The sequence below is a fragment of the Pinus tabuliformis genome, chromosome 9 (assembly GCF_031772625.1).
Source record: "Pinus tabuliformis cultivar Carrire ecotype Pingquan chromosome 9, CPIR1, whole genome shotgun sequence".
NCBI classification, from domain to species: Eukaryota; Viridiplantae; Streptophyta; class Pinopsida; order Pinales; family Pinaceae; genus Pinus; species Pinus tabuliformis.
Window position 1 is genome coordinate 745,569,412 of NC_142307.1, and position 24,738 is coordinate 745,594,149.

The following is a 24,738-nucleotide window of genomic DNA, read 5'->3' on the forward strand; positions in this document are numbered from 1 at the left end:
TCATTTAAAAAATAAAAAATAAAAAAAAAATAAAAATAAAAATAAAAATTTCGAAAAAATTTTGCGGAAAATTTTCTTTGTCAGATCCAGTTATTTTTCGAGAACTATCATGTTATGCTGAGATCTAAACTTTCAAGTCGAGATGCGAAATTGATATCTGGTTAATGGTTTATGATTCATGGTGGTTTAAAGCATTCATTTCTTGAAAATTCTCAATTTCTGGATATCGTTTTGGTCATTCTAAGAGCATTGTGATTTAGCTGATGATAGATGATTGTTGTTCATAGTCCATATTTTTATATCATTTAACAAGTAATCGTTTTAACCACAATCTCTTAAGGCACTGGTCTGCTAAATTAATCAAATCCATCGAGTGCTTTTTTGTATCGTATCTCGTGTCTCCCAACCAACTGGTCGACAGTTGGCCTCATCATCTCAGAGGGACTACCCCCCTTAGCCGCGGGAGACAGGCTTAAACGGAGGGATCGGGGATCAGAGTGACAGCCCCCGGTCTGAGCGTTGTCGTGTCAATCTGCGCGACAACATTTTTTGGCGCCGTTGCCGGGGATAGAGTTTTTCTGTCCTTGGTGTTTCAACGACTTTTCATCATTCATCGTTCATCTTTCCATCATTCGTTTGAGCCGGCAACGCCAACATTTTTTGGCGCCGTTGCCAGGGATACTTTTTCTCGGTGTTTCAAACAACAAATCATTTTTCTCATTTCTTATCTCTTCATCTGGCCCGGCAACGCCAACATTTTTTGGCGTCGTTGCCGGGGTCAGAGTTTTTCTGTTCCTGGGGTTTCATCGACATTCACCTTCTCATCTTCCTCATCTCTCATTTTGAGTTGGCAGATTCAATATTTTGGCATCTTTTCATCACATATCAGCAGCATCTCTTCGGTTTTGTTTCTTCTTTGGGTGGCGACTCCACTTTCTCATTTTTCCCAGACAAGAAGCTTTCCTCATATTTGCTTGTGGTTACTTTTTGGATCTTAGAATCAGATTCATTGTTCAAGTGGCGACTCCACTTCTTTCATCTTTTGATTTTCTTGAGCAAAGAGCTAGTTCTATCATCCATCTGATCCCTTATTATTTATCATGGATTATTCATTTAAACAATGTCGTTTTATTCACCATCTCCATGATTTTCCAGAAGAGGCCATTTCTAAATTACCTATTTTTTCAGGTGGTGATCCAATCGCTGTTAGAAGGCATCTAGGCTTGTTTGATCGCATCATGATCATATATTGCAGATCCCCTCAATTTAATCATGAAGATATCAAAATGCGTCTATTTGTCCTTTCTTTAGAAGATGATGCTTTGAATTGGTTTAACAGTTTTCCTAAGGAATCTTTCACTTCTTTAGAAGACATTATTGATGCTTTTAAAGATAAATATGGTTATCCAAATAGCTTGCCTTCTGCCTCTAAAATTGTGCAACAGAATGAAAGTAATTTGATAAGAGGTCCAGCTGAAAGATCTCAAGACGATTCATCATGTCAGAAGGTGTCATCCACTGGAAATATTGCAGATCAAGTTCATGATAGTGAAGAATCAGGGACAAATGACAATGAAAAAGAAGAGCAAAAGCAAATTATACGAGACCTAATGATGCTGGTGAGAAATATGGAAATCAATCAAACTAATTATGTCAATGATGTGAAAACTTTATGCACCCATCTGGAAAAACGTAACAGGGAGATTGAGGTCACGCAAAGTCACCATGCTAAAGAAATTGAGGCCATAAAAACTAATTATGAAACAGAAATTAGAATCATGCAAATCAGGTGGTCAGTCTTAGAGGAAAATATGGTGACCATGAAAGCTGATCATGATAGGGAAATTGACTCTATGCAAAATAAGTTATTCACTATGGATAAGGAAATGACTATCATGGCATTCAATCATAACAATCAGTTGGCTGACATGCAAGCGAATTATGAAGAATAAATAAATTTCATGCAACATTGCTTGATGGACATAAAAGAAAAGAATGATAAAGTAATAAAACACATGCAAGAGCATCATGCCATACAAATCAGTGCTATAAGGGATGAATGCTCTAGTCAGATGGATGCCATCAGAATACAAGTTCAAAAGATCCAACAATGGTCAGATGATAAGAGAAACCAAGAGCCTTCTCATTTGCTGCAACAAGATTCATCTTATTATTGGGAGGTTGTTGATTCGATTGAAAGATGGTTGATTGAGGGTGATCCAGACAGACTTAAGAATGATAAAGATCAGATGCAAGATGAAGAAAGACATAGTACGCATATCTTACATACTTCATCTGATAGCTTTGAAACAGAAAGTACTAGGTCATCAGTAATTCAACCATCCAGAAAGAAAAAGCGCAAGAGAAAGAAGATAAGACGAAGATTTGATACATCAGACGGCCGTGAGCAGCTTGATTTTCGGATAGGAAAGAGTCCTACCATATGCAAAATTGGACATGGTACATCCGACAAGCAGCCGACAGATTTGCCTGAAAGCAGGGAAATGCTCAGTATGCACTATATTGAACACATCTGATGCCGTAGGGCATCCTTTGTATCGTATTTCTAACCCTACCCTTGTTTTTTTCCGCATTTTCATTTCTGCTTTAGATAGTTAATAAATGAAGAGCTTTTATCTTTATTGTGCTTGACGTATATGCTGATTTTTGGATGGACGCTACTTATTTTTATCTGTGTGTTGTATGGGTGCAGATTCTGGATTCTCACATTCCTACAGTGCAGCAACGTGTCCCCAAGTAGAGCCAGATGTTGACCTCTACCGGTCAACTACCCATGCAGTGCACCCCGTTTTTCTTGACAGAAAGGGGTAGCACCTGATCAGTGTGTCTGTGCCATCCAGCAGTCATCAGCAGCTTGATCAATCTAATTGTAAACCCAGTCTGCATGTATGAATTGTAAATAATCTAAGCAGATCAGAGTCATGTATGTAAAATTGCCTAGGTGGACCTAGCTTTCTATGATAATCTATGTCCCGGAAGGTTTTTCGTCTCACCGATCCATGGATCGGCAAAGTTTTCCTTCAAACCTGACCCCAAAGCCGGGATGGATTTTGTCATTAGAACTTTAGGAGAATCCTAGTGTGTTAATCTGCTAGATTATAGTTGTGTCGCAGAACTGGGTGATTGATGAGGGTCTGTGTTAAGCGGGCTTGTCCCCTTGAGATGTAAGTTGTAAAAGTCATGATGTAATGCGTCTTGAGGGTCGAAAAATGTTTTAAATCCCCTCGTGAGTCCTAAGTCCTAGGTCCTAGGTGATGTTTCCAAAGGTTTAGTTCGATGATCCATTTAAAAAATGAAATAAAATAATAAAATAATAAAAAAATAAAAAATTTAAAAAAATGAAATAAATAAAAAATAATAAAAAATTTAAAAATTTAAAAAATAAAATAAAATAATAAAATAATAAAAAATTTAAAAAATTTAAAGTGAATAAATCGACGGATGAGATCAAGAGATGTCTTGATCCTCATCAACGGTCGAGATCGTTTCTACATGGATCATTCGAACTAGCCGTTGGGATCATTTCCTTTATATAGGGTCTTAGGTGGTCATTTCAGATCATTGGATCTGTGAGTCTAAGACTGAAGAAGCTCTCTTGTAAATCTGTTTCTGGTTAATAAAAGAAGACTTTGGGGTCCATATCTTGCTGGTGTTACTCTCTTAAAATGCTGTGAGATTGTTTTAGTTTCTGCATATTTTATTTTCAGTCATTGATAATAGCTTTTTTAAGAGTATTGTGAGCACAGGTATCTTGTTCACTTGCTAGGGTTTGGGTGCTGTTAGGGTTTCTGAAGTAATGGCAGGTATCTCCATTACTTCCTGAGATCTAGCAGCATTCTTGCCCTCTTTACTGATGGTTGTTTCTGAGCTGTGCAGAAAAACCCTTACTGAAGAAGATTTGGTGGGCGTTAGGGGAAGTTCTCGGCTGAACCAGCCAACTCCCACAAGCGTTTTTTGTTGAGCCCAGCTGGATTTGATCCTGGGTCTATCATTCGGTTTTATTTTTCTGATCTGCATGAGAGAATTTCTGAAGTTTTTTTTCAGTGACAATCTGAAATTTCTTTTCTTTAAAAAATATTTTTGTGCCATTTGTTGAATCTGGCTGTGAAGGGGCCAAAGATTTGTACATTAATCAACTGTTTAGGGTTTTGAATTTTTTTTTGATCTGGGGTTTCAATTTTTTGCTCTATGCAGATTTAAGATTAGGGTTTTGTTGCTTTGAAATTGCAGGTACAGGGTTTTTTCAGGGGTTTCTGAGCGAGAAAGACAGAAAGTTTTCAGACTGCCCATCCTCAACGTCAAATTCTTGAGCTGTCAACGGCTTTCCATTTTCGACAACAAACCCACGCACTGCATAACAACTGTGCACCTGTGTTCTCTGGTAGCAGGGGGGTTATGTATGCGTTCTGGTGTATGCCTCAGCATATGCGTGGAACAAACATCAGCTTCACCATCCGCATTTACCCTTATCAACGTGCTGGAGATTCCATGGTCAGGTCATCGCCGTAGGCCATCTCGCAGGCATTGTTTTCGGATTTCTCTGAAGGATATCGCGTGGTTTATGGCATGAATCATTTCCGTTCCAAAATCTCTAGCACGCAGGTCGTCTTCACGCCGTCAAAACCTGCAAATGCCCATCCTGTAGCCTCTGCCTGCCGTCCAAAACTGTTCGAGCACCAGTGAATGCGTTTATAAAATCAAAAAAGGGACGTGTTTTGGAGATGCCTACAACGCGATACGATCAGACCACAAACCTGTTCCATATCGAATTCATTCACCACAGAAATTCTCAGCTATCCGTCGAAGGCTTTGGTTCATTGCCGCAAGTAAAATCGATTCATGCATTAGTCCGCCGTCGTTTTACTCACAGGTAACTTGTGTATATACCTGCGTATTTGTTTTTTGGGTTTACGTTAGGTTTGCGTTATGCCATAGGTTAGCGTAGATTTAGATTTCAATTTCGTTTTATAGATTTTAAATAGATTTTTAGTTAGGTTTTACATAGTTTCGTTTTATAGTTTTTTATGTTAGTTTTTATTTAGTTTTGTTTTAATTAAATTTTAATGTGTTAGCGTTAGTTTTATGCTATAGTTAGATTTTAGATTAAAATGTTTTAATTAGATTTTGATTTATGTTTTAAAATTTTGTTATAAAAAATATAAAAAATAAAAATGTTTTTGTTAGATTTTTTAATTTTAATTTAATTTTTTGTTTAGTTTAGTTTTAAAATTTTCCTTAGTTTAGATTTTTAGTTTTAATGTTTTAATTAAAAATCATTTAAAAAAAAATAAAAATAAAATTTCGAAAAAATTTTGCGGAAAATTTTCTTTGTCAGATCCAGTTATTTTTCGGGAACTATCATGTTATGCTGAGATCTAAACTTTCAAGTCGAGATGCGAAATTGATATCTGGTTAATGGTTTATGATTCATGGTGGTTTAAAGCATTCATTTCTTGAAAATTCTCAATTTCTGGATATCGTTTTGGTCATTCTAAGAGCATTGTGATTTAGCTGATGATAGATGATTGTTGTTCATAGTCCATATTTTTATATCATTTAACAAGTAATCGTTTTAACCACAATCTCTTAAGGCACTGGTCTGCTAAATTAATCAAATCCATCGAGTGCTTTTTTGTATCGTATCTCGTGTCTCCCAACCAACTGGTCGACAGTTGGCCTCATCATCTCAGAGGGACTACCCCCCTTAGCCGCGGGAGACAGGCTTAAACGGAGGGATCGGGGATCAGAGTGACAGCTCCCGGTCTGAGCGTTGTCGTGTCAATCTGCGCGACAACATTTTTTGGCGTCGTTGCCGGGGATAGAGTTTTTCTGTCCTTGGTGTTTCAACGACTTTTCATCATTCATCGTTCATCTTTCCATCATTCGTTTGAGCCGGCAACGCCAACATTTTTTGGCGCCGTTGCCGGGGATACTTTTTCTCGGTGTTTCAAACGACAAATCATTTTTCTCATTTCTTATCTCTTCATCTGGCCCGGCAACGCCAACATTTTTTGGCGCCGTTGCCGGGGACAGAGTTTTTCTGTTCCTGGGGTTTCATCGACATTCACCTTCTCATCTTCCTCATCTCTCATTTTGAGTTGGCAGATTCAATATTTTGGCATCTTTTCATCACATATCAGCAGCATCTCTTCGGTTTTGTTTCTTCTTTGGGTGGCGACTCCACTTTCTCATTTTTCCCAGACAAGAAGCTTTCCTCATATCTGCTTGTGGTTACTTTTTGGATCTTAGAATCAGATTCATTGTTCAAGTGGCGACTCCACTTCTTTCATCTTTTGATTTTCTTGAGCAAAGAGCTAGTTCTATCATCCATCTGATCCCTTATTATTTATCATGGATTATTCATTTAAACAATGTCGTTTTATTCACCATCTCCATGATTTTCCAGAAGAGGCCATTTCTAAATTACCTATTTTTTCAGGTGGTGATCCAATCGCTGTTAGAAGGCATCTAGGCTTGTTTGATCGCATCATGATCATATATTGCAGATCCCCTCAATTTAATCATGAAGATATCAAAATGCGTCTATTTGTCCTTTCTTTAGAAGATGATGCTTTGAATTGGTTTAACAGTTTTCCTAAGGAATCTTTCACTTCTTTAGAAGACATTATTGATGCTTTTAAAGATAAATATGGTTATCCAAATAGCTTGCCTTCTGCCTCTAAAATTGTGCAACAGAATGAAAGTAATTTGATAAGAGGTCCAGCTGAAAGATCTCAAGACGATTCATCATGTCAGAAGGTGTCATCCACTGGAAATATTGCAGATCAAGTTCATGATAGTGAAGAATCAGGGACAAATGACAATGAAAAAGAAGAGCAAAAGCAAATTATACGAGACCTAATGATGCTGGTGAGAAATATGGAAATCAATCAAACTAATTATGTCAATGATGTGAAAACTTTATGCACCCATCTGGAAAAACGTAACAGGGAGATTGAGGTCACGCAAAGTCACCATGCTAAAGAAATTGAGGCCATAAAAACTAATTATGAAACAGAAATTAGAATCATGCAAATCAGGTGGTCAGTCTTAGAGGAAAATATGGTGACCATGAAAGCTGATCATGATAGGGAAATTGACTCTATGCAAAATAAGTTATTCACTATGGATGAGGAAATGACTATCATGGCATTCAATCATAACAATCAGTTGGCTGACATGCAAGCGAATCATGAAGAATAAATAAATTTCATGCAACATTGCTTGATGGACATAAAAGAAAAGAATGATAAAGTAATAAAACACATGCAAGAGCATCATGCCATACAAATCAGTGCTATAAGGGATGAATGCTCTAGTCAGATGGATGCCATCAGAATACAAGTTCAAAAGATCCAACAATGGTCAGATGATAAGAGAAACCAAGAGCCTTCTCATTTGCTGCAACAAGATTCATCTTATTATTGGGAGGTTGTTGATTCGATTGAAAGATGGTTGATTGAGGGTGATCCAGACAGACTTAAGAATGATAAAGATCAGATGCAAGATGAAGAAAGACATAGTACGCATATCTTACATACTTCATCTGATAGCTTTGAAACAGAAAGTACCAGGTCATCAGTAATTCAACCATCCAGAAAGAAAAAGCGCAAGAGAAAGAAGATAAGACGAAGATTTGATACATCAGACGACCGTGAGCAGCTTGATTTTCGGATAGGAAAGAGTCCTACCATATGCAAAATTGGACATGGTACATCCGACAAGCAGCCGACAGATTTGCCTGAAAGCAGGGAAATGCTCAGTATGCACTATATTGAACACATCTGATGCCGTAGGGCATCCTTTGTATCGTATTTCTAACCTTACCCTTGCTTTTTTCCGCATTTTCATTTCTGCTTTAGATAGTTAATAAATGAAGAGCTTTTATCTTTATTGTGCTTAACGTATATGCTGATTTTTGGATGGACGCTACTTATTTTTATCTGTGTGTTGTATGGGTGCAGATTCTGGATTCTCACATTCCTACAGTGCAGCAACGTGTCCCCAAGTAGAGCCAGATGTTGACCTCTACCGGTCAACTACCCATGCAGTGCACCCCGTTTTTCTTGACAGAAAGGGGTAGCACCTGATCAGTGTGTCTGTGCCATCCAGCAGTCATCAGCAGCTTGATCAATCTAATTGTAAACCCAGTCTGCATGTATGAATTGTAAATAATCTAAGCAGATCAGAGTCATGTATGTAAAATTGCCTAGGTGGACCTAGCTTTCTATGATAATCTATGTCCCGGAAGGTTTTTCGTCTCACCGATCCATGGATCGGCAGAGTTTTCCTTCAAACCTGACCCCAAAGCCGGGATGGATTTTGTCATTAGAACTTTAGGAGAATCCTAGTGTGTTAATCTGCTAGATTATAGTTGTGTCGCAGAACTGGGTGATTGATGAGGGTCTGTGTTAAGCGGGCTTGTCCCCTTGAGATGTAAGTTGTAAAAGTCATGATGTAATGTGTCTTGAGGGTCGAAAAATGTTTTAAATCCCCTCGTGAGTCCTAAGTCCTAGGTCCTAGGTGATGTTTCCAAAGGTTTAGTTCGATGATCCATTTAAAAAAAAAATAAAATAATAAAATAAATAAAAAATTTAAAAAATTTAAAAAATGAAATAAATAAAAAATTTAAAAATTTAAAAATTAAAAAAAATAATAAAATAATAAAAAATTAAAAAAATTTAAAGTGAATAAATCGACGGATGAGATCAAGAGATGTCTTGATCCTCATCAACGGTCGAGATCGTTTCTACATGGATCATTCGAACTAGCCGTTGGGATCATTTCCTTTATATAGGGTCTTAGGTGGTCATTTCAGATCATTGGATCTGTGAGTCTAAGACTGAAGAAGCTCTCTTGTAAATCTGTTTCTGGTTAATAAAAGAAGACTTTGGGGTCCATATCTTGCTGGTGTTACTCTCTTAAAATGCTGTGAGATTGTTTTAGTTTCTGCATATTTTATTTTCAGTCATTGATAATAGCTTTTTTAAGAGTATTGTGAGCACAGGTATCTTGTTCACTTGCTAGGGTTTGGGTGCTGTTAGGGTTTCTGAAGTAATGGCAGGTATCTCCATTACTTCCTGAGATCTAGCAGCATTCTTGCCCTCTTTACTGATGGTTGTTTCTGAGCTGTGCAGAAAAACCCTTACTGAAGAAGATTTGGTGGGCGTTAGGGGAAGTTCTCGGCTGAACCAGCCAACTCCCACAAGCGTTTTTTGTTGAGCCCAGCTGGATTTGATCCTGGGTCTATCATTCGGTTTTATTTTTCTGATCTGCATGAGAGAATTTCTGAAGTTTTTTTTCAGTGACAATCTGAAATTTCTTTTCTTTAAAAAATATTTCTGTGCCATTTGTTGAATCTGGCTGTGAAGGGGCCAAAGATTTGTACATTAATCAGCTGTTTAGGGTTTTGAATTTTTTTTTGATCTGGGGTTTCAATTTTTTGCTCTATGCAGATTTAAGATTAGGGTTTTGTTGCTTTGAAATTGCAGGTACAGGGTTTTTTCAGGGGTTTCTGAGCGAGAAAGACAGAAAGTTTTCAGACTGCCCATCCTCAACGTCAAATTCTTGAGCTGTCAACGGCTTTCCATTTTCGACAACAAACCCACGCACTGCATAACAACTGTGCACCTGTGTTCTCTGGTAGCAGGGGGGTTATGTATGCGTTCTGGTGTATGCCTCAGCATATGCGTGGAACAAACATCAGCTTCACCATCCGCATTTACCCTTATCAACGTGCTGGAGATTCCATGGTCAGGTCATCGCCGTAGGCCATCTCGCAGGCATTGTTTTCGGATTTCTCTGAAGGATATCGCGTGGTTTATGGCATGAATCATTTCCGTTCCAAAATCTCTAGCACGCAGGTCGTCTTCACGCCGTCAAAACCTGCAAACGCCCATCCTGTAGCCTCTGCCTGTCGTCCAAAACTGTTCGAGCACCAGTGAATGCGTTTATAAAATCAAAAAAGGGACGTGTTTTGGAGATGCCTACAACGCGATACGATCAGACCACAAACCTGTTCCATATCGAATTCATTCACCACAGAAATTCTCAGCGATCCGTCGAAGGCTTTGGTTCATTGCTGCAGGTAAAATCGATTCATGCATTAGTCCGCCGTCGTTTTACTCACAGGTAACTTGTGTATATACCTGCGTATTTGTTTTTTGGGTTTACGTTAGGTTTGCGTTATGCCATAGGTTAGCGTAGATTTAGATTTCAATTTCGTTTTATAGATTTTAAATAGATTTTTAGTTAGGTTTTACATAGTTTCGTTTTATAGTTTTTTATGTTAGTTTTTATTTAGTTTTGTTTTAATTAAATTTTAATGTGTTAGCGTTAGTTTTATGCTATAGTTAGATTTTAGATTAAAATGTTTTAATTAGATTTTGATTTATGTTTTAAAATTTTGTTATAAAAAATATAAAAAATAAAAATGTTTTTGTTAGATTTTTTAATTTTAATTTAATTTTGTTTAGTTTAGTTTTAAAATTTTCCTTAGTTTAGATTTTTAGTTTTAATGTTTTAATTAAAAATCATTTAAAAAAAATAAATAAATAAATAAAATTTCGAAAAAATTTGCGGAAAATTTTCTTTGTCAGATCCAGTTATTTTTCGGGAACTATCATGTTATGCTGAGATCTAAACTTTCAAGTCGAGATGCGAAATTGATATCTAGTTAATGGTTTATGATTCATGGTGGTTTAAAGCATTCATTTCTTGAAAATTTTCAATTTCTGGATATCGTTTTGGTCATTCTAAGAGCATTGTGATTTAGCTGATGATAGATGATTGCTGTTCATGGTCCATATTTTTATATCATTTAACAAGTAATCGTTTTAACCACAATCTCTTAAGGCACTGGTCTGCTAAATTAATCAAATCCATCGAGTGCTTTTTTGTATCGTATCTCGTGTCTCCCAACCAACTGGTCGACAGTTGGCCTCATCATCTCAGAGGGACTACCCCCCTTAGCCGCGGGAGACAGGCTTAAACGGAGGGATCGGGGATCAGAGTGACAGCCCCCGGTCTGAGCGTTGTCGTGTCAATCTGCGCGACAACAGCTTCATTCATTGAGCTCATCCTGTTGTATGTATTTTCCCTAGTTTTGAATTGTGCATGTCTCTTCAAATTTGCTCTAGTTCAAAAGTATTTGCAAATTCTTCAAATGACTTAAAATTTCAGTTTAGCTAAACTAATGAAAACTGCAGAAAATCACAAAACAACCTAAAAGAACATGTTTCTGATAATGAACAGACATCATGATTTCAAACAATTTTCTATGATACTTCAAGACAGGAAGTAGGGCAGTAAGTTATTACCTTTTCCTTCTCAAGTTCTTGTTTTAATTTGGCAAGCTCTAACTCCTTTGTGTGCTAATCAGCCACAGATGATACAGAACAAACAAACAAAGCAAAAGCAATTCTGATGTCAGTCTTTTGCAAGAACAGGCTCGCTCATATTTCAAGAGAAACATGGACAAAAACATGATTGCAGGTATGGATCTGCAAAGGATCCTACCAAAATTGATTTAAAATGATGAAGCTCCATCGCAGTCTGCCTATTTCCAGCAGATTGTATTGCCAACTCCTATTTTCAGCATGAAGCAAAAATATATAATCCACTATGAAATTAATGCTTAATGGAAAATATCTATAGTCATATCAATGAACATTTCCATGCATTCCATGACACAGACTGAACTTACATGTATGGATAAATTAAAACATCATTACAATATTGTTAATATAACTATCATTGAAGACTGGACTGACCTCAAGTGAAAGCCGATTACCTCAGGAATTTTATCAACATTGAACTGGGAATTGTCATTGAGTTTCCTATCAAAAGATGTGGGAGAATTTTCCCTGCATAAGACAAATTTTCAACCATGAATAAGTCAGAATTTAAAAAAAAAGGGCAGTACAGTAATAACGAAAGGTAAAAGGAGTCTACGAGGTACTAGCAAACAAAAATGACATTATTATGCATCAGAAAGATGCAAGTCCAAAACCTCTAGAGATAAGGAAAGGCAACTTATTAATGAAGGATTCCAGAGCATGATTGCAAAGGAAGAGGCCATGGAGAGCCTAGATGACAAAGGAGAATTTCCAAAGAAAGAGAATATGGATGCGAAGAGATGGATGAATCATGTGATGCTTGAACCATCTTTGTGGTAAGTTGTATATATGCTTGGAAGAGTTGCAAGTTATAAACCAACAACTTATGTGTAAAGAAGGTGAAGTAACTAATGAACTTCTAATCAATTGGGAAGCTGCTAATAGACAAATAAAGCACTCCATTGAGTCCATTTAATGGGTTGTCTTGGTGGACAGAATTGAACTTCACAGAATTCTCCATAGAAATGAAAAAAAAACTCCAGAATTGAATAAAATTTAAAGACAGTTAAAGATGAGAGTTTAAGATACCATATGATGGAGGTTCAACTCCTGAAGGATGTTGCAACATTAAGGAGATGATTCCAGCAGTAAATAAGAAGCGCTGGAATCAGATGAAGATGAAGAATGCTGAGTGCATTATCAGTGTACAAAGGCAGAAAATCAAAGTAGGACATAGCAAACGTAATTACTTCAAGAATGCAAGTATAAGGAAGGCACATAAAATAATAAGTGTACTTATGCTTGGTATTGGATGAAAAGTAAAATGGACTTGAGATGAGTCCATGTGACACCAGAGTGATGTAATTACAGCCTTAAGATCTGCTGAAAATGTTGGAAAATAAAGTTAATGTTGGGACTATTACCCATCCATATACATGGATAACCCCAGGAGCTAAGTTGCACGAAACGGGGAAACGGGTACGAGTTTCCGAAACGGGAAGCAATACGAAACGCGACCTCCCCAAATTTTGGAAACGGGGAAACGTGAATATATATATATATATATATATATGCAATCATAAAGCATAAATGATACATTATAATTTATTACACTTAAACATTAAGATTTAATTTACATCACATTTATTCATGAATGATCACATAATGAAAATAAAAATATCGGAATATCCAAAAGCAACGTTTATTACATATCCAAATCTCAAAATCAGCCTTTATTTATATTAATATATGAGGCTGCAAGTACAATAAAGACTATAAGGCTGCAAGAGAGAGATCCAAATCAGGATTTTCTGCATCCACATCCCATTCTTTAGAAGGACCACTGTTGTATTAGGAGTCTCCTCCTACATAGTCGAACAACCTTAGTGCTCTTGACTAAATACACGTTTCATACCCTAGTACCCTACATGATCTTGATTATTGGGAGTTTCCCCTGCATAGAGGGCTTGATTCTCTTGATTAAATACAAGTTCCATACCTTAGTACATGATAAAATCCAATGGAAACATTGCAATCCCCCCATCCTGAAATCCTGAAAAACAAATAAGTCTGCTGGATTTTGAGTGAGATCTAAAATTCTACTTTGTCCATATGAAATCCAATGAGGGTGAAACCACTCTCAAACATCCTGAGTCATTTCATGGTAATGTTAAAAATTTAAGTAAAAGGATGAACTGCATATGCCTCAAACTTCCTGATGAACTGCATATCAACACTAGGGCAAAAATTCACTTTTATAACTTTAGACACACATCTATAAGTCACTAACATACCCTAAAAGTAAATTAAAAAACAAATTAAAAAAAAAAAATTAAAAACACAAGTTAATGAGGAAACGTGGGTCGTACGGCCCTGAAACGCATTTCCGGCCGTACTGGCCACGTTTCCGTTTCGGGAAACGTGGCAGTACGGCCGAAAACGCGTTTCATGGCCGTACCAAACGCGTTTCCGCGTTTTGTACCCGTTTCCGTACGGAAACGGACCTCTATGCCACGTTTCCTGCAACATAGCCCAGGAGAAAAAATTTCTCATATGATGCAGATTTCTAGCCAGCAGCTACACAATTTTTTCACAGCAGAGATCATTGTAGAGATGATGACCAACATTCTCTACATACAGCAGACCTTCAGATGCCTTTTATCAGTCATATGTTCAGCTCATTCACCTGATCAACATACTCATCTGATGATGGTGGTTCAACACACACGAGGTACATTACTCATTGTTTCATGCAAAGTGCTTACATTTGACATGTTAGGCATTTTAAGCAATGTTGCACTAATCGCAATTATGTCGTAAAATCGCGAGTTTTTAGAATCAGCGATATTATCGGCCGATTAATACATGTATTTTTTTTGGCGATTTTTATGAAAAAATCATGATTTTATGAAAAAATCGTGATTTTTTTAAAAAATCATGATTTTTTCATAAAAATCGCAATTCGACCTCAAAAAATCGCTGCCCTTGCCAACAGCGCGTTATATAACCAAAATCATGATTTTTTTTATTCATCCACAGCAGACAGTGGCACGCCAGCAGCAACGGGGTTTTGGAGTGACCTCTTGGTCGTTTGAGAGCTAAATCCGTTGATTGGAGGAGAAAAACTGAGTGAGAGCTAAGGAGGAGACGAATTTTCTCCATCAAACCGGTATGGGCACCAACATTTTGTGTTTTGTAACTTTGTTTTGGTTTTTTTCTATGTTTTTGGTTGGGTTTGGAATCTGGATAACCCATTGTTTATCAAAAGAATTCAATGGATTATCAAATATTTTTAAATTGATTTGAATCTTGATGGGGTTTTTGTCATTTGATTTTTCATTTTGTTTGTTAAAATTTCTTAAATTGTCAAAAATTCCATGTGTTTTACTTTTGTTATAACTTATGTTACTCATGTATGTAATTTTTTTTTGGTTTTTGGACAATGTAAATTGTAAGTGTGTAACTTGCAAATTGTAATCCTTATTTTGCCATAAGTTCACCGAATCACCATTCAACTTCAAGTTCAAAGTTCAAAGTCAAACATGCCAAGGAAATTGGACCCTCTGTGGGAATTTGGTGACCCTGATGGAGGGATTGATAGAATGAACTTGTCTTGCAAGTTGTGTGGGCAGCATATATCAAGGGGGGTGTACAAATTGAAGTATCACCTTGCACAAATCCCTGGATTTGATGTAGGGCCTTGCACAAATACAAATCCTGAAATCATCTGAAAATCCATGAGATCATTGGAAAATTTAGAGCACAATAGAGAGGCCAAAGCAGAAATGAAGAAGCAACTAACAAAGTCAGGTGAACAAGGAAGTGGCACTGGTTCTATTTCAACATCAACCAACCCGGTAGTTGCCTCATCATTTTTTGTTCCTAGAACCACGTCTGGTTCACATCCATCTATCACTTCAATGATTAAAAAAACTGAGAAATAACAAGCTAACAAGTTGTTGGCCAAATTTCTCCTTTGGAGTGATATTCCTTTCAGCGTTGTAAGGAATAATCCATTTTTCCAGCCTGTTGTTGATGCTATTGCAACTGTTGGCCCAGGGTACAAAATCCCTTCTTATCATGACTTTAGAGGCCGAATTCTTCAAAATGAAAAGGTTGACTGCACCAAAAGATTGGAGGAGTTTAAGGAATCATGGGCACAAACAAGATGCACTGTGATGTCAGATGGTTGGACTGACCAAAAGGGGAGAACCCTTATAAACTTCTTGGTTAGTTGTCCCAAGGGGACTATGTTTATGAAATCTGTTGATGCATCTGCATATATCAAAGATGCGAAAACTTTATGTGATTTGCTGAATGTGTTTATTTTGGAGGTAGGTGCAGAACATGTTGTCCAAGTCATAACGGAGAATGCTGCAAATTATGTTGCTGCTGGCAGGATGCTTATGGAGAGGCATCCTACTTTATTTTGGACACCTTGTGCTGCACATTGTATTGATTTGATGTTGGAGGACATAGGGAAAATTTCCTTTGTCAAAGATATTGTTGAGTTATCAAAAAGCATTACAAAATTTATATATAATCATACATCTATGCTTAACTTGATGAGAAAATTCACCAACAACAAAGAGTTGGTGCGCCCCGCCATTACATGGTTTGCCACCAGTTTCATATCTTTTCAATCCCTCTTGAATTCTATGTGGGATGTGAAGAGAATGTTTCTTTCAGAGGAGTGGCGTGCTTTGACAATGAGCCGAAAACTAGAGGGAGAGGCCATATGCAAACTAGTTTCATACCAGGAAGACTTCTAGGTAGGAGTGCAGGAGGTGTGCACCGTTACTGAACCTTTGTTAAAGGTTCTTCAATTAGTTGATGGTGAAAAGCCCGCAATGGGCTATTTGTATGAGGCCATGGACAGGACGAAAGAATCCATTTGGGCCTACTATGATGATAAGGGAGATGAGGGGTTTCAGAGACAACTCCTCCTATGGGGAGTGATTAATGAACGATAGCACAACACACTCCATCGTCCCATTCATGCTACAGGGATCTACCTGAACCCCGCATTTTCTTACGCATGTGGGTTCGTATTTAATGCTGAGATCATGGATGGATTCTTAACTTGTGTTCAAAGGATGGTGCGATCTCCAGCAGAACGTACAGAAATCTCCAAAAAAATTGAGACATACAAGATGGTAGGTGGCACATTTGGCTTTGACATGGTTGTGACTGATAGGACGACTAAAATGCCAGGTATTTTTTAGTTTGTTTCAAATTTCATTGTCTCTTCAATTTCATAACTTCATACTTTGATTCAACTTTCAAATTTCATTTTTTTCTTATGTTTATTTAAAAAAAAATTGTAATTTTGTTGTAGATGCATGGTGGAGAATGTATGGTGCCAGGGTACCCCTTCTACAAAAGCTTGCCATTTGAATCCTCAGCCAAACATGTAGCTCCTCAAAATGTGAGTGCAACTGGAGTGATTTGAAGAAATAACAACAAGAAGCGCAACAGGTTAACACTTAAAATATTGCAAATTTCCAAATAATTTTTTGAATTCATTAAACAATATTTTTTTTATAATTATTATTTCATGATCTTTGTACAGGTTGGACTCCTAGCGACTTAATGACATGGTCTACATCTACTACAATCTTCAATTGTGGGTGAGGCAACTTGAGAGGACACTTGATATGGAGGCCATCTCATTGGATGGGATTGACACCACTGCTGCATGGAGGGTTGAGGCCGAGAGGCCTCTCATGGAGTCTGCTAATGATTGGTTAGTGCAGAAGGTAGTGGAGGGGGAGGAAGAGGAGGAGGAGGCGGAGCAACAGGAGGAGAAGGTGACACCACTTACCTAGGCTACCCCTGCCACCAGTAGAGGATGTGGTCTACTCTTATAGCTCCTAGTTCTTTAGCTTCTAGAGCACAGCAGAGTCCACTGCCAACTCCACCGGCATCTACACCTAGAGGGAAAGGGAAAGCTATTGCATTTTCTCGCAAGAGGGGCAGAGGAAATCAATAGTATTAGACTTTAGTTATTTGGTTCATTTCATTGTATATGACATTATGACTCATGAGATACATTATTATATTTTTTGTTGATATTTTGAGGTTGAGTTGGGAGTCATGAGTCAGGACTTACTATTCAGGACATGATTCATTGTTATGTGTGATGTAGCACTATAAATGATATTAAACATCTTATATATTAGTTATTTTTATCATATTTATGTGTCAATGTATTTATTTTATGTTGTAGATGCTTTAGATATTAAAAAAATTGAAAAAAAAATGAATATTTTTGTATGTTACGATTTTTTCCCAATTTTTACCGATTTTTTCCCAATTTTTACAATTTTTCCGATTTTTTCCCCACGCTGATTTAATCCCGATAATGATTAATGCAACATTGATTTTAAGGATCATGCGTTGACGTCAGAGAATGAACCATGATTCCTAGAAGTTATGCTTCTTGCCTTATTTTACCTTGGAGGCCATCAATTCCTTCTAGTCAATTGTAACCACCTTGGGGTTTTTTCCCTTGTCTAGGACGGGCACAAATAGGAGGTCTACATAGAGATAGTGCGACCATATCCTTCCATGCTTAACAATTTCCATTATTCATTCTCTCTGGTTTCGCTAATTTTGAGTTGGTTGTTGTCAGTCACTCATACCAGTTCCATATTTGTTTCACCATATGAGAAGAAGGGGCATGCAAATGCCCAAAGATTGATGCTATTGCAAGGAAGGATAAAAAACATATGCCAAATGTTAAAATGCAAAATAAAGGCAAGGGATGAATCATAGTCAAAATCCAAGTGACTTTGATCTCTACCTCCTCATGTGAGGCCATCACCCCAAGTCCCATGCAAATTATGATATATTAAAGTAAAATGGAACTAAAAGAACATGCCAACCTCTATGAGCCATGAACTTCCCCTACTAAAAGGGGATTCAAAAGAAAATCAATGAAGCTTGCAAAATGGGCTAATGAAAACAAAGTAAAAGGCTAATTAAGGGGGTGGAAAAAACATGTCAAGGAAAGGGTAACTTAAACACAAAAGCAGTCCCTCTACAAAGGCACTCATGATGATGGTTTTGCATAACCCATGTATAAGACGATGACAACACTTATGAAGTTCAACCCTAATCATATCACCTATTACATATGCCCTTAAATTGTAGGGTTGGCCTAGGAATTGTTCCTCTCCTCCCATTAGGGCCTTTTCTTTCGTTGTCATTCGGGAGCACCTAATATAGGGGCAGTTGTTGACTCTCCCATACCTAAATTTGGCAACTTGCATAAGTGTTGAAATGTGTAACTAGGTTCAGTCTTCATAATGTCTATTGTAATCATGATTTTATATATTTGATATTAAAGAGAAAATAAATTTATTATTGTTATTTTTGATGCATGGGTTTCATGCTCAAGATAAATTTATTTAAAGGTCAAGCACCCACTGAGTGCTTCTAGGTTTGTCATAGAGTTATGAAGTCAAAAGAGTCATTGTCATACATGTAAGACCCTTTTGGGAATGTTGTATCTCGTAAACAAATTTTTTGTAAAGTCAAAAATGTCATAAAAACCCTCCAAGACCTTGTCAAACAGGTCGGTGTACAATAAGGATCAAGTCGGCCTCATGGGCAGCAATTTGACCTCCTAAGAGTCCTATATAAAGAATTTTATTATTAAAGAAGTTAACCTATTAAAGCATGGGTGTCATGTTTAGGTCAATGGTTTATAGGTCAAAGCCTCCACTGTAGGCTTCTAGGGTTTATGTCAAATGTCCTTGTCTATGTCATAATGTAATAGACCCTTCTTAGGCATTGTCAATCAAGAAACAGATTTATTTCGATGTAAATTAGGTCTTCTAAGCCTCCTCCACCAAGTCGGCCTAATTGAGAGGCAGAATCTCCTATATAAAGGTAGAAACTCGACCTCATTTGGAGCACTCACTCATCAAGTTCGATCTGCAATTTATGGGACAAGAAAAAGTGTGAAATTCAAGGAACAAGGAAGAAAGGGCTCGCGAAAAATAAGGAATTTGTCAAGCACAAGAAGTCGAAATTTTCTCTCTCTCTCACACGCGTGAAGTTGCTGAGCTACTAGAAGGGCGAAACTGCAATCTTGACGCTGGGCCAAAATTAAAGCTAGGGGTCAAAGTTTTGAAGTTGGGGACCGAAATTCTAGGTTGAAGTTGCATTTGAGAAGCTAACACTTGGTGACTTTGGGGAGATCATCTATTGGAAGGAAGGGCTGACTTGGTGGAGGAGGAAGGCCTTTTGGTCTAGAGTCTTGGTCTATCTCAACTTGATTTTGCTAGTGGAAGAGTTTGACTGGGTTTACCCCTATAGAGGGGTTTTAGCCCTGGCTAAGTGCCTACATCTGGTGACATTGATCTTCATGTTTTGTTTTGATGATTGCTTGATGAAACAAAGATAAAAGAAGAGCATAAGAAAGTTAATAAAAACACAAAGATATCATAAGTAATTACCAATATAAAAAAAATATTTCTACCTTTCCGATTTTCTAACATGGTATTAGAACTAAGCTAAGCTGAAGAAGGAAGAAAAAGGCAACTTGAAGATCTATTGAAGAAAAGGGGATCAAAGGAAGGTTATTAGGGAAAAGGATTATATAAGGAGAGAATCCCACTATCTATAGGAACTATGTCAACAATAATGAAGGGAGAAAACAAGCTAGGAGGAGTCTCCAACTACAGGGCATGGAAAAAGAGGATAGATCTTATCCTCGCTAAGCACAAAGTTTTAGACCTTGTTCAAGGAAAAGTCAAGAAGCCTACAAATGATGTAGGAAAGGAGAAGTTCAGAGAACCTAAAATCTTGGCCATGAATCTGATAGTAGATGGAGTAAAGGACAACCTAATTTCATACATATCCAACATAGACTCTACTTAAGAAACGTATGAAGTTCTTTCCAAATTATTCACCATCAAGAACATTGGTCAGATAGCTATCCTCAAGAATGAACTAAGGACAATAAGGATGACAAGGGACAATATTGTGTCATCATATTTTGTAAGGATATCTAGAATAAATGATGAACTCCAAGCAATAGATAAGGTTGTACCAGAAAAAGAATTCGCAATTGCCACTCTTCTAGGTCTACCAAAATCTTGGAGTGTTTTTGCATCAGGAATTAGTAGTCAGAATGATACTCCAACCTTCGAACAAATGTGGAATGCATGAAGTCAAGAAGAAGCATGAATATCATGTAAACAACAAGGAGGATGAAGAAAACAACACATCTAATGCCTATTCTGCTCAGCGCAAGATGAAGGGAACCTTCAAGAAGTTCAAAGGAAAAAAGAAGAAAGTTGGCCTATCCAAAATCGAATGTTACAACTGTCATAAGATGGGTCATTACAAAAATCAATGTCTTGAGAATCCATGAAATAAGAAGAAAGATAGGGAACAAGCAAATATTACTGATGAAGCTCCACCTAAGAAAAACAAGATTGAAGAATCAGAAGTCAAAGATTTATACTACTAAGTCCTCTCTTACATATCCTTCTTACTCTTGTATTGTTTTCCTTTATGTTTTGATTTCTAGAGTTTGTAGGTCTAATATGTCTTGTTAGAACATTTTTGAATTATTTTGATAAGTTGTAGCTATCCCTCAAAAAGATTGGATTAAGAGGGAGTCTTCACCATTTTACCAAAAGATAAGTATCTTGTTCCTTGTTTCCTCTTTTATGTTTGGTTTCCCTCTCATATCAAGATTTTTTTGTATTATATGCTAATAACCTTTTATATTTTCCTTGGTTAGGAAAGCTTGCAAAATATACAACGGTTATGGAGGAGACTTCAAAGGAAGACTTGAATCAAGAAGGAAGTTTTGTTGCAAAGGAAGCCCATCAAGGACAAGGTTTGGTAAAGAACAACTCAAGGTATGTCTTAAACTACAAGTTTTGTTACAAGGTTCTCTTCATAGAAAAAGGTATGTTCATTCTCTTTTGAAATTTGCTTTACATTACTGACATCATTATGTCTAGGGTTTCGAACCTTAAAGATTCTTGTTAGGGTGATTAGTCATTAGATTGAATCTACGCTTGATTACTATCTCTTGTCATTTGTTCATTTTTGTGAAACCCTAACCTTTAGGGTTCACTGTAAAACCCTAGCCTTTTGGTGCTTAGGGTGTGTTAACAATAATGTTGAAACCCTAGTCCTCTTAGGGTTGTTGATAAAATCTAGAACTTGTCATGAAAACTATATTCTTTCGATGTTTAGGGGTTTTTTAGCAAAAATCCTACTCCTTTAGGGATTTGTTGTTATTGTCCAAGTTATAAACCGAAACCATAGATCTTTAAGGTTTTGATAAGTTAGGGTTTTCTATTAATGTCTAGATTATAAGTTGAAACCCTAGATTTTTAGGGTTTGGTAAATTAGGGTTTATGAGCAAAACCCTTGTAATAGCTAAAATGAGATCCTAGGAATGAAACCCTAGGTATGTATTCTTCCGCTTAATCGAAACCCTAGCTTGATTAAAATTGTTGTAACTTTGATGTATTGATGATTATATCTAGGGTTTACCTAGTAAGTATTAATATAAGATTCTAGTATATGATAATGAAACCCTAGATATGTATATGTTGATGTTTTAGTTGTATCTAGGGTATAGAACAAAACCCTAGTAGAGATTGATATTCTAGGGCATAATATTGTTTTCAATTATTTATATGACTTAGCTTTGATGATAAAATCTAGGGTTTGCAACAAAACCTAATAAAGTCTAACATGTAAAACCATATTGTTGAAACCAAGTTGCAAACATTGTGATCAGGATTTAAATCAGCAAGGGTCCAAAATAGGAAAAAAAATGTAAAATAGGGATAAAATCAGTAAAAATCAGCAAAATTAAAAAAAAATACAACAAAAAAAATTAAAAATTAAAAAATATATATATATATAAAACTCAAGATTTTTTGGGAAAAATTCACGAATTTCTCGAAAAAATCAGGATTAAATCACAATTAAAAAATGGTCGATTTAATCAGCCAACTTAATCGTTTCGAGCAAAAAATTGTGATTTTTGCAACACTGGTTGAAACCTTAAATGTATAGTACTATTGTTATTGGTGATATCTAAGGCTTTGTGTCTCGAAGATGGAGTCTAGGGTTTATAACAAAACCTAGTAATCTTCTGAAATACAAAAGGATGTAAACCTTGAACCTAAGTATTTGATTGTTTTGATGCTTCCATTGTAATGACATGATAAACATATTATAGTTGTCTTCATTCTTCTATATATTTGTATTTGGTTGTACTTACTGTTGAAGATTTGCAAGTACATAATCTTCAAGAAGTTGAAGATATTCATAAGTGAAGATGACTTATAATAATGATAAGCATGACGAATAAAGGAAGCTGTAAGAATGGTGATGACTAAGATAACCTTGTTGCCATAAGAAAGAATGATGTTCCCAAAGAATTGAAGCCTTGAGAAATTGAAAAAGAAAGTTGTTGATCTCCCTAAGTTACGAGGGAGCTTGGATAGAAGAAACGGTATATCTCCCCAATTAAGAGGGAGAGCATGTTATGACAGTTATAGTAAACACCTTGAAGAATGAATGAATGAAAGTACTACAGATATATGTTAATGATTTATGATGTTACAAAGACTTGGGAAGTACTGAGGTTGTATTTGATGTTGTTGAAGAAGTGAAAGAAGAAATCTTCTGACAAGATGTATTTGCATAACTTGATGATGATATAAGCAGCATCCGAATGATTGAGGACCCCGAAGGTTTGTGCTTAATTGTATTTGAAAGTTTATTACTAATTGGGGTTGTGTGTGTACAGGAAAATATCTCCATAAGAAGGTTGAACATTTTGAAGCATGCTTGGACTAGTAGATATATCTAATTTAGTCTATAAGAAGAGATGAAGCATCTTGTGTAATACAAAATGTTTGGGAGGACATCTGATCGGCCTGTGTGTTGATGTCTAGATCCTGAAGTAGGGAGGGTGGCGTTGGTCATGGAGCTCTAACCTTGGATACGCACCTAGATCCATGGGTTGGTGATAGAGCTTAAAAGCCCGATGGTACCTAGAGTGGCCAAAGCTTGAGTTCACCTTAGTCCCACCCAATTAGAGTAACCTGGGTCAAGTATCTAATCTGTAGCACTGTGTGTTCTAGAACTCTTCATAGTTCATATCATTTTGAGATCTTCCATGTACTTTTATATGTATGTAATTATGAATACCTCCCTAGTTAAGAGGGAGTGTTGAAGAATGTAACTATTGTCGGTCTTTATAATTGTATTTGAGTCATGATGTAATGTATTTGTGAAGAGAAAGAAAAAGGAATTTTATTTTTAAAGAAACTGACTTATTATAGCATGGGTTTCATGCTTGGGTCAATGGTTTATAGGTCAAAGCCTCCATTGTAGGCTTCTAGGGTTTATGTCACATGTCCTTGTCTATGTCATAATGTAACAGACCATTCTTGGGCACTGCTTTGCTAAAATTGGCAACTAGGGCCAAACTCCATGTGGGTCATCTTATTTATGGCAGCTGATATTTTTCTTGGATCCCTCTCATCGAGAGGTGTGGGATTGATCTCAAGATCATCCGATTCTGATAAGTATTCATGGAGATATGAATTTATTTGTGTTATGGGACAATTCGTCAAGGTCGGCCAGCGACCAAATCAACCCCACATGTGCTCAACGTTTTAGTATAAAAGGAGATGACTTGAGAGTCATTTCCATCACACACTCTTGTGATCTCTCTTCATTTTGTTTTGGGTTTTATGAAGAAGAGATCTAGAGGGAGTGCCCTAGGATATATGTTGGCCTAATGATGCCCTAACGCTGCCATAAAGAGCCCTAGACGTGGAGAAGAAAAAGGTCTTCTAGAAGCACCTACGCTGCCCTATTACAGTCAATGAAGCCAGCCCTATGGACGCTGTCCTAGAGGAGAATTATTTCATTGAAGAAAAGCACCTACGCTGCCCTAAAGGAGGTTCCTAGCCGCAGACAAAGAAGGGTTTTATCCACAGCTAGCCGCAGTCCTAAAGGGAGATCCTAGCGGCAGCAAGGATGAGCCTTAGTCGTAGAGATCAGGCCCCTATCCTAGAGAAGAACCCTTTCCCTAAACGTTGTCTAAGGGAGCTCCAATGCACAGCCTAAAAGGGTCCCCTAATCCATAGTCTATGGGACACTTCATCCGTTGTCAAGTCAAGCTCTAGAGGAGCCCTAAACGCAGGTCTGTAAATCACCTTCTATCCGCTATCAAGGAAGCCCTATCCGCAAACAAGAGGAGGTTTCCTAAAGCTGTATGTTGGAGGCCCTACTGAGACCTAGAAGGAATCCCTAATCTACATCTATTAATGATACTAATCTACTGTTATATCCGGTTCAGATGAAGCCCTAAAATGTTATA

General features: G+C 37.0%; 1 protein-coding gene across 8 annotated transcripts in view; it reads right to left on the reverse strand.

Moving 5' to 3' along the window:
* Positions 1 to 24,738, reverse strand: part of LOC149150860 (5'-AMP-activated protein kinase-like protein) — a 416,691-nt gene that overhangs the window by 193,778 nt on the left and 198,175 nt on the right. For 7 of the 8 annotated variants that reach the window (XM_089439603.1, XM_089439602.1, XM_089439596.1 and 4 more), the window contains 3 exons: positions 11,813 to 11,885; positions 11,539 to 11,607; positions 11,340 to 11,393 (listed from right to left, as the gene is read on the reverse strand). In XM_089439603.1, the coding sequence (XP_089295729.1) occupies positions 11,340 to 11,393; positions 11,539 to 11,607; positions 11,813 to 11,885 (196 nt within the window). The remainder of the gene's footprint in view (positions 1 to 11,339; positions 11,394 to 11,538; positions 11,608 to 11,812; positions 11,886 to 24,738) is intronic. The other variant, XM_089439597.1, reaches the window with a different exon arrangement.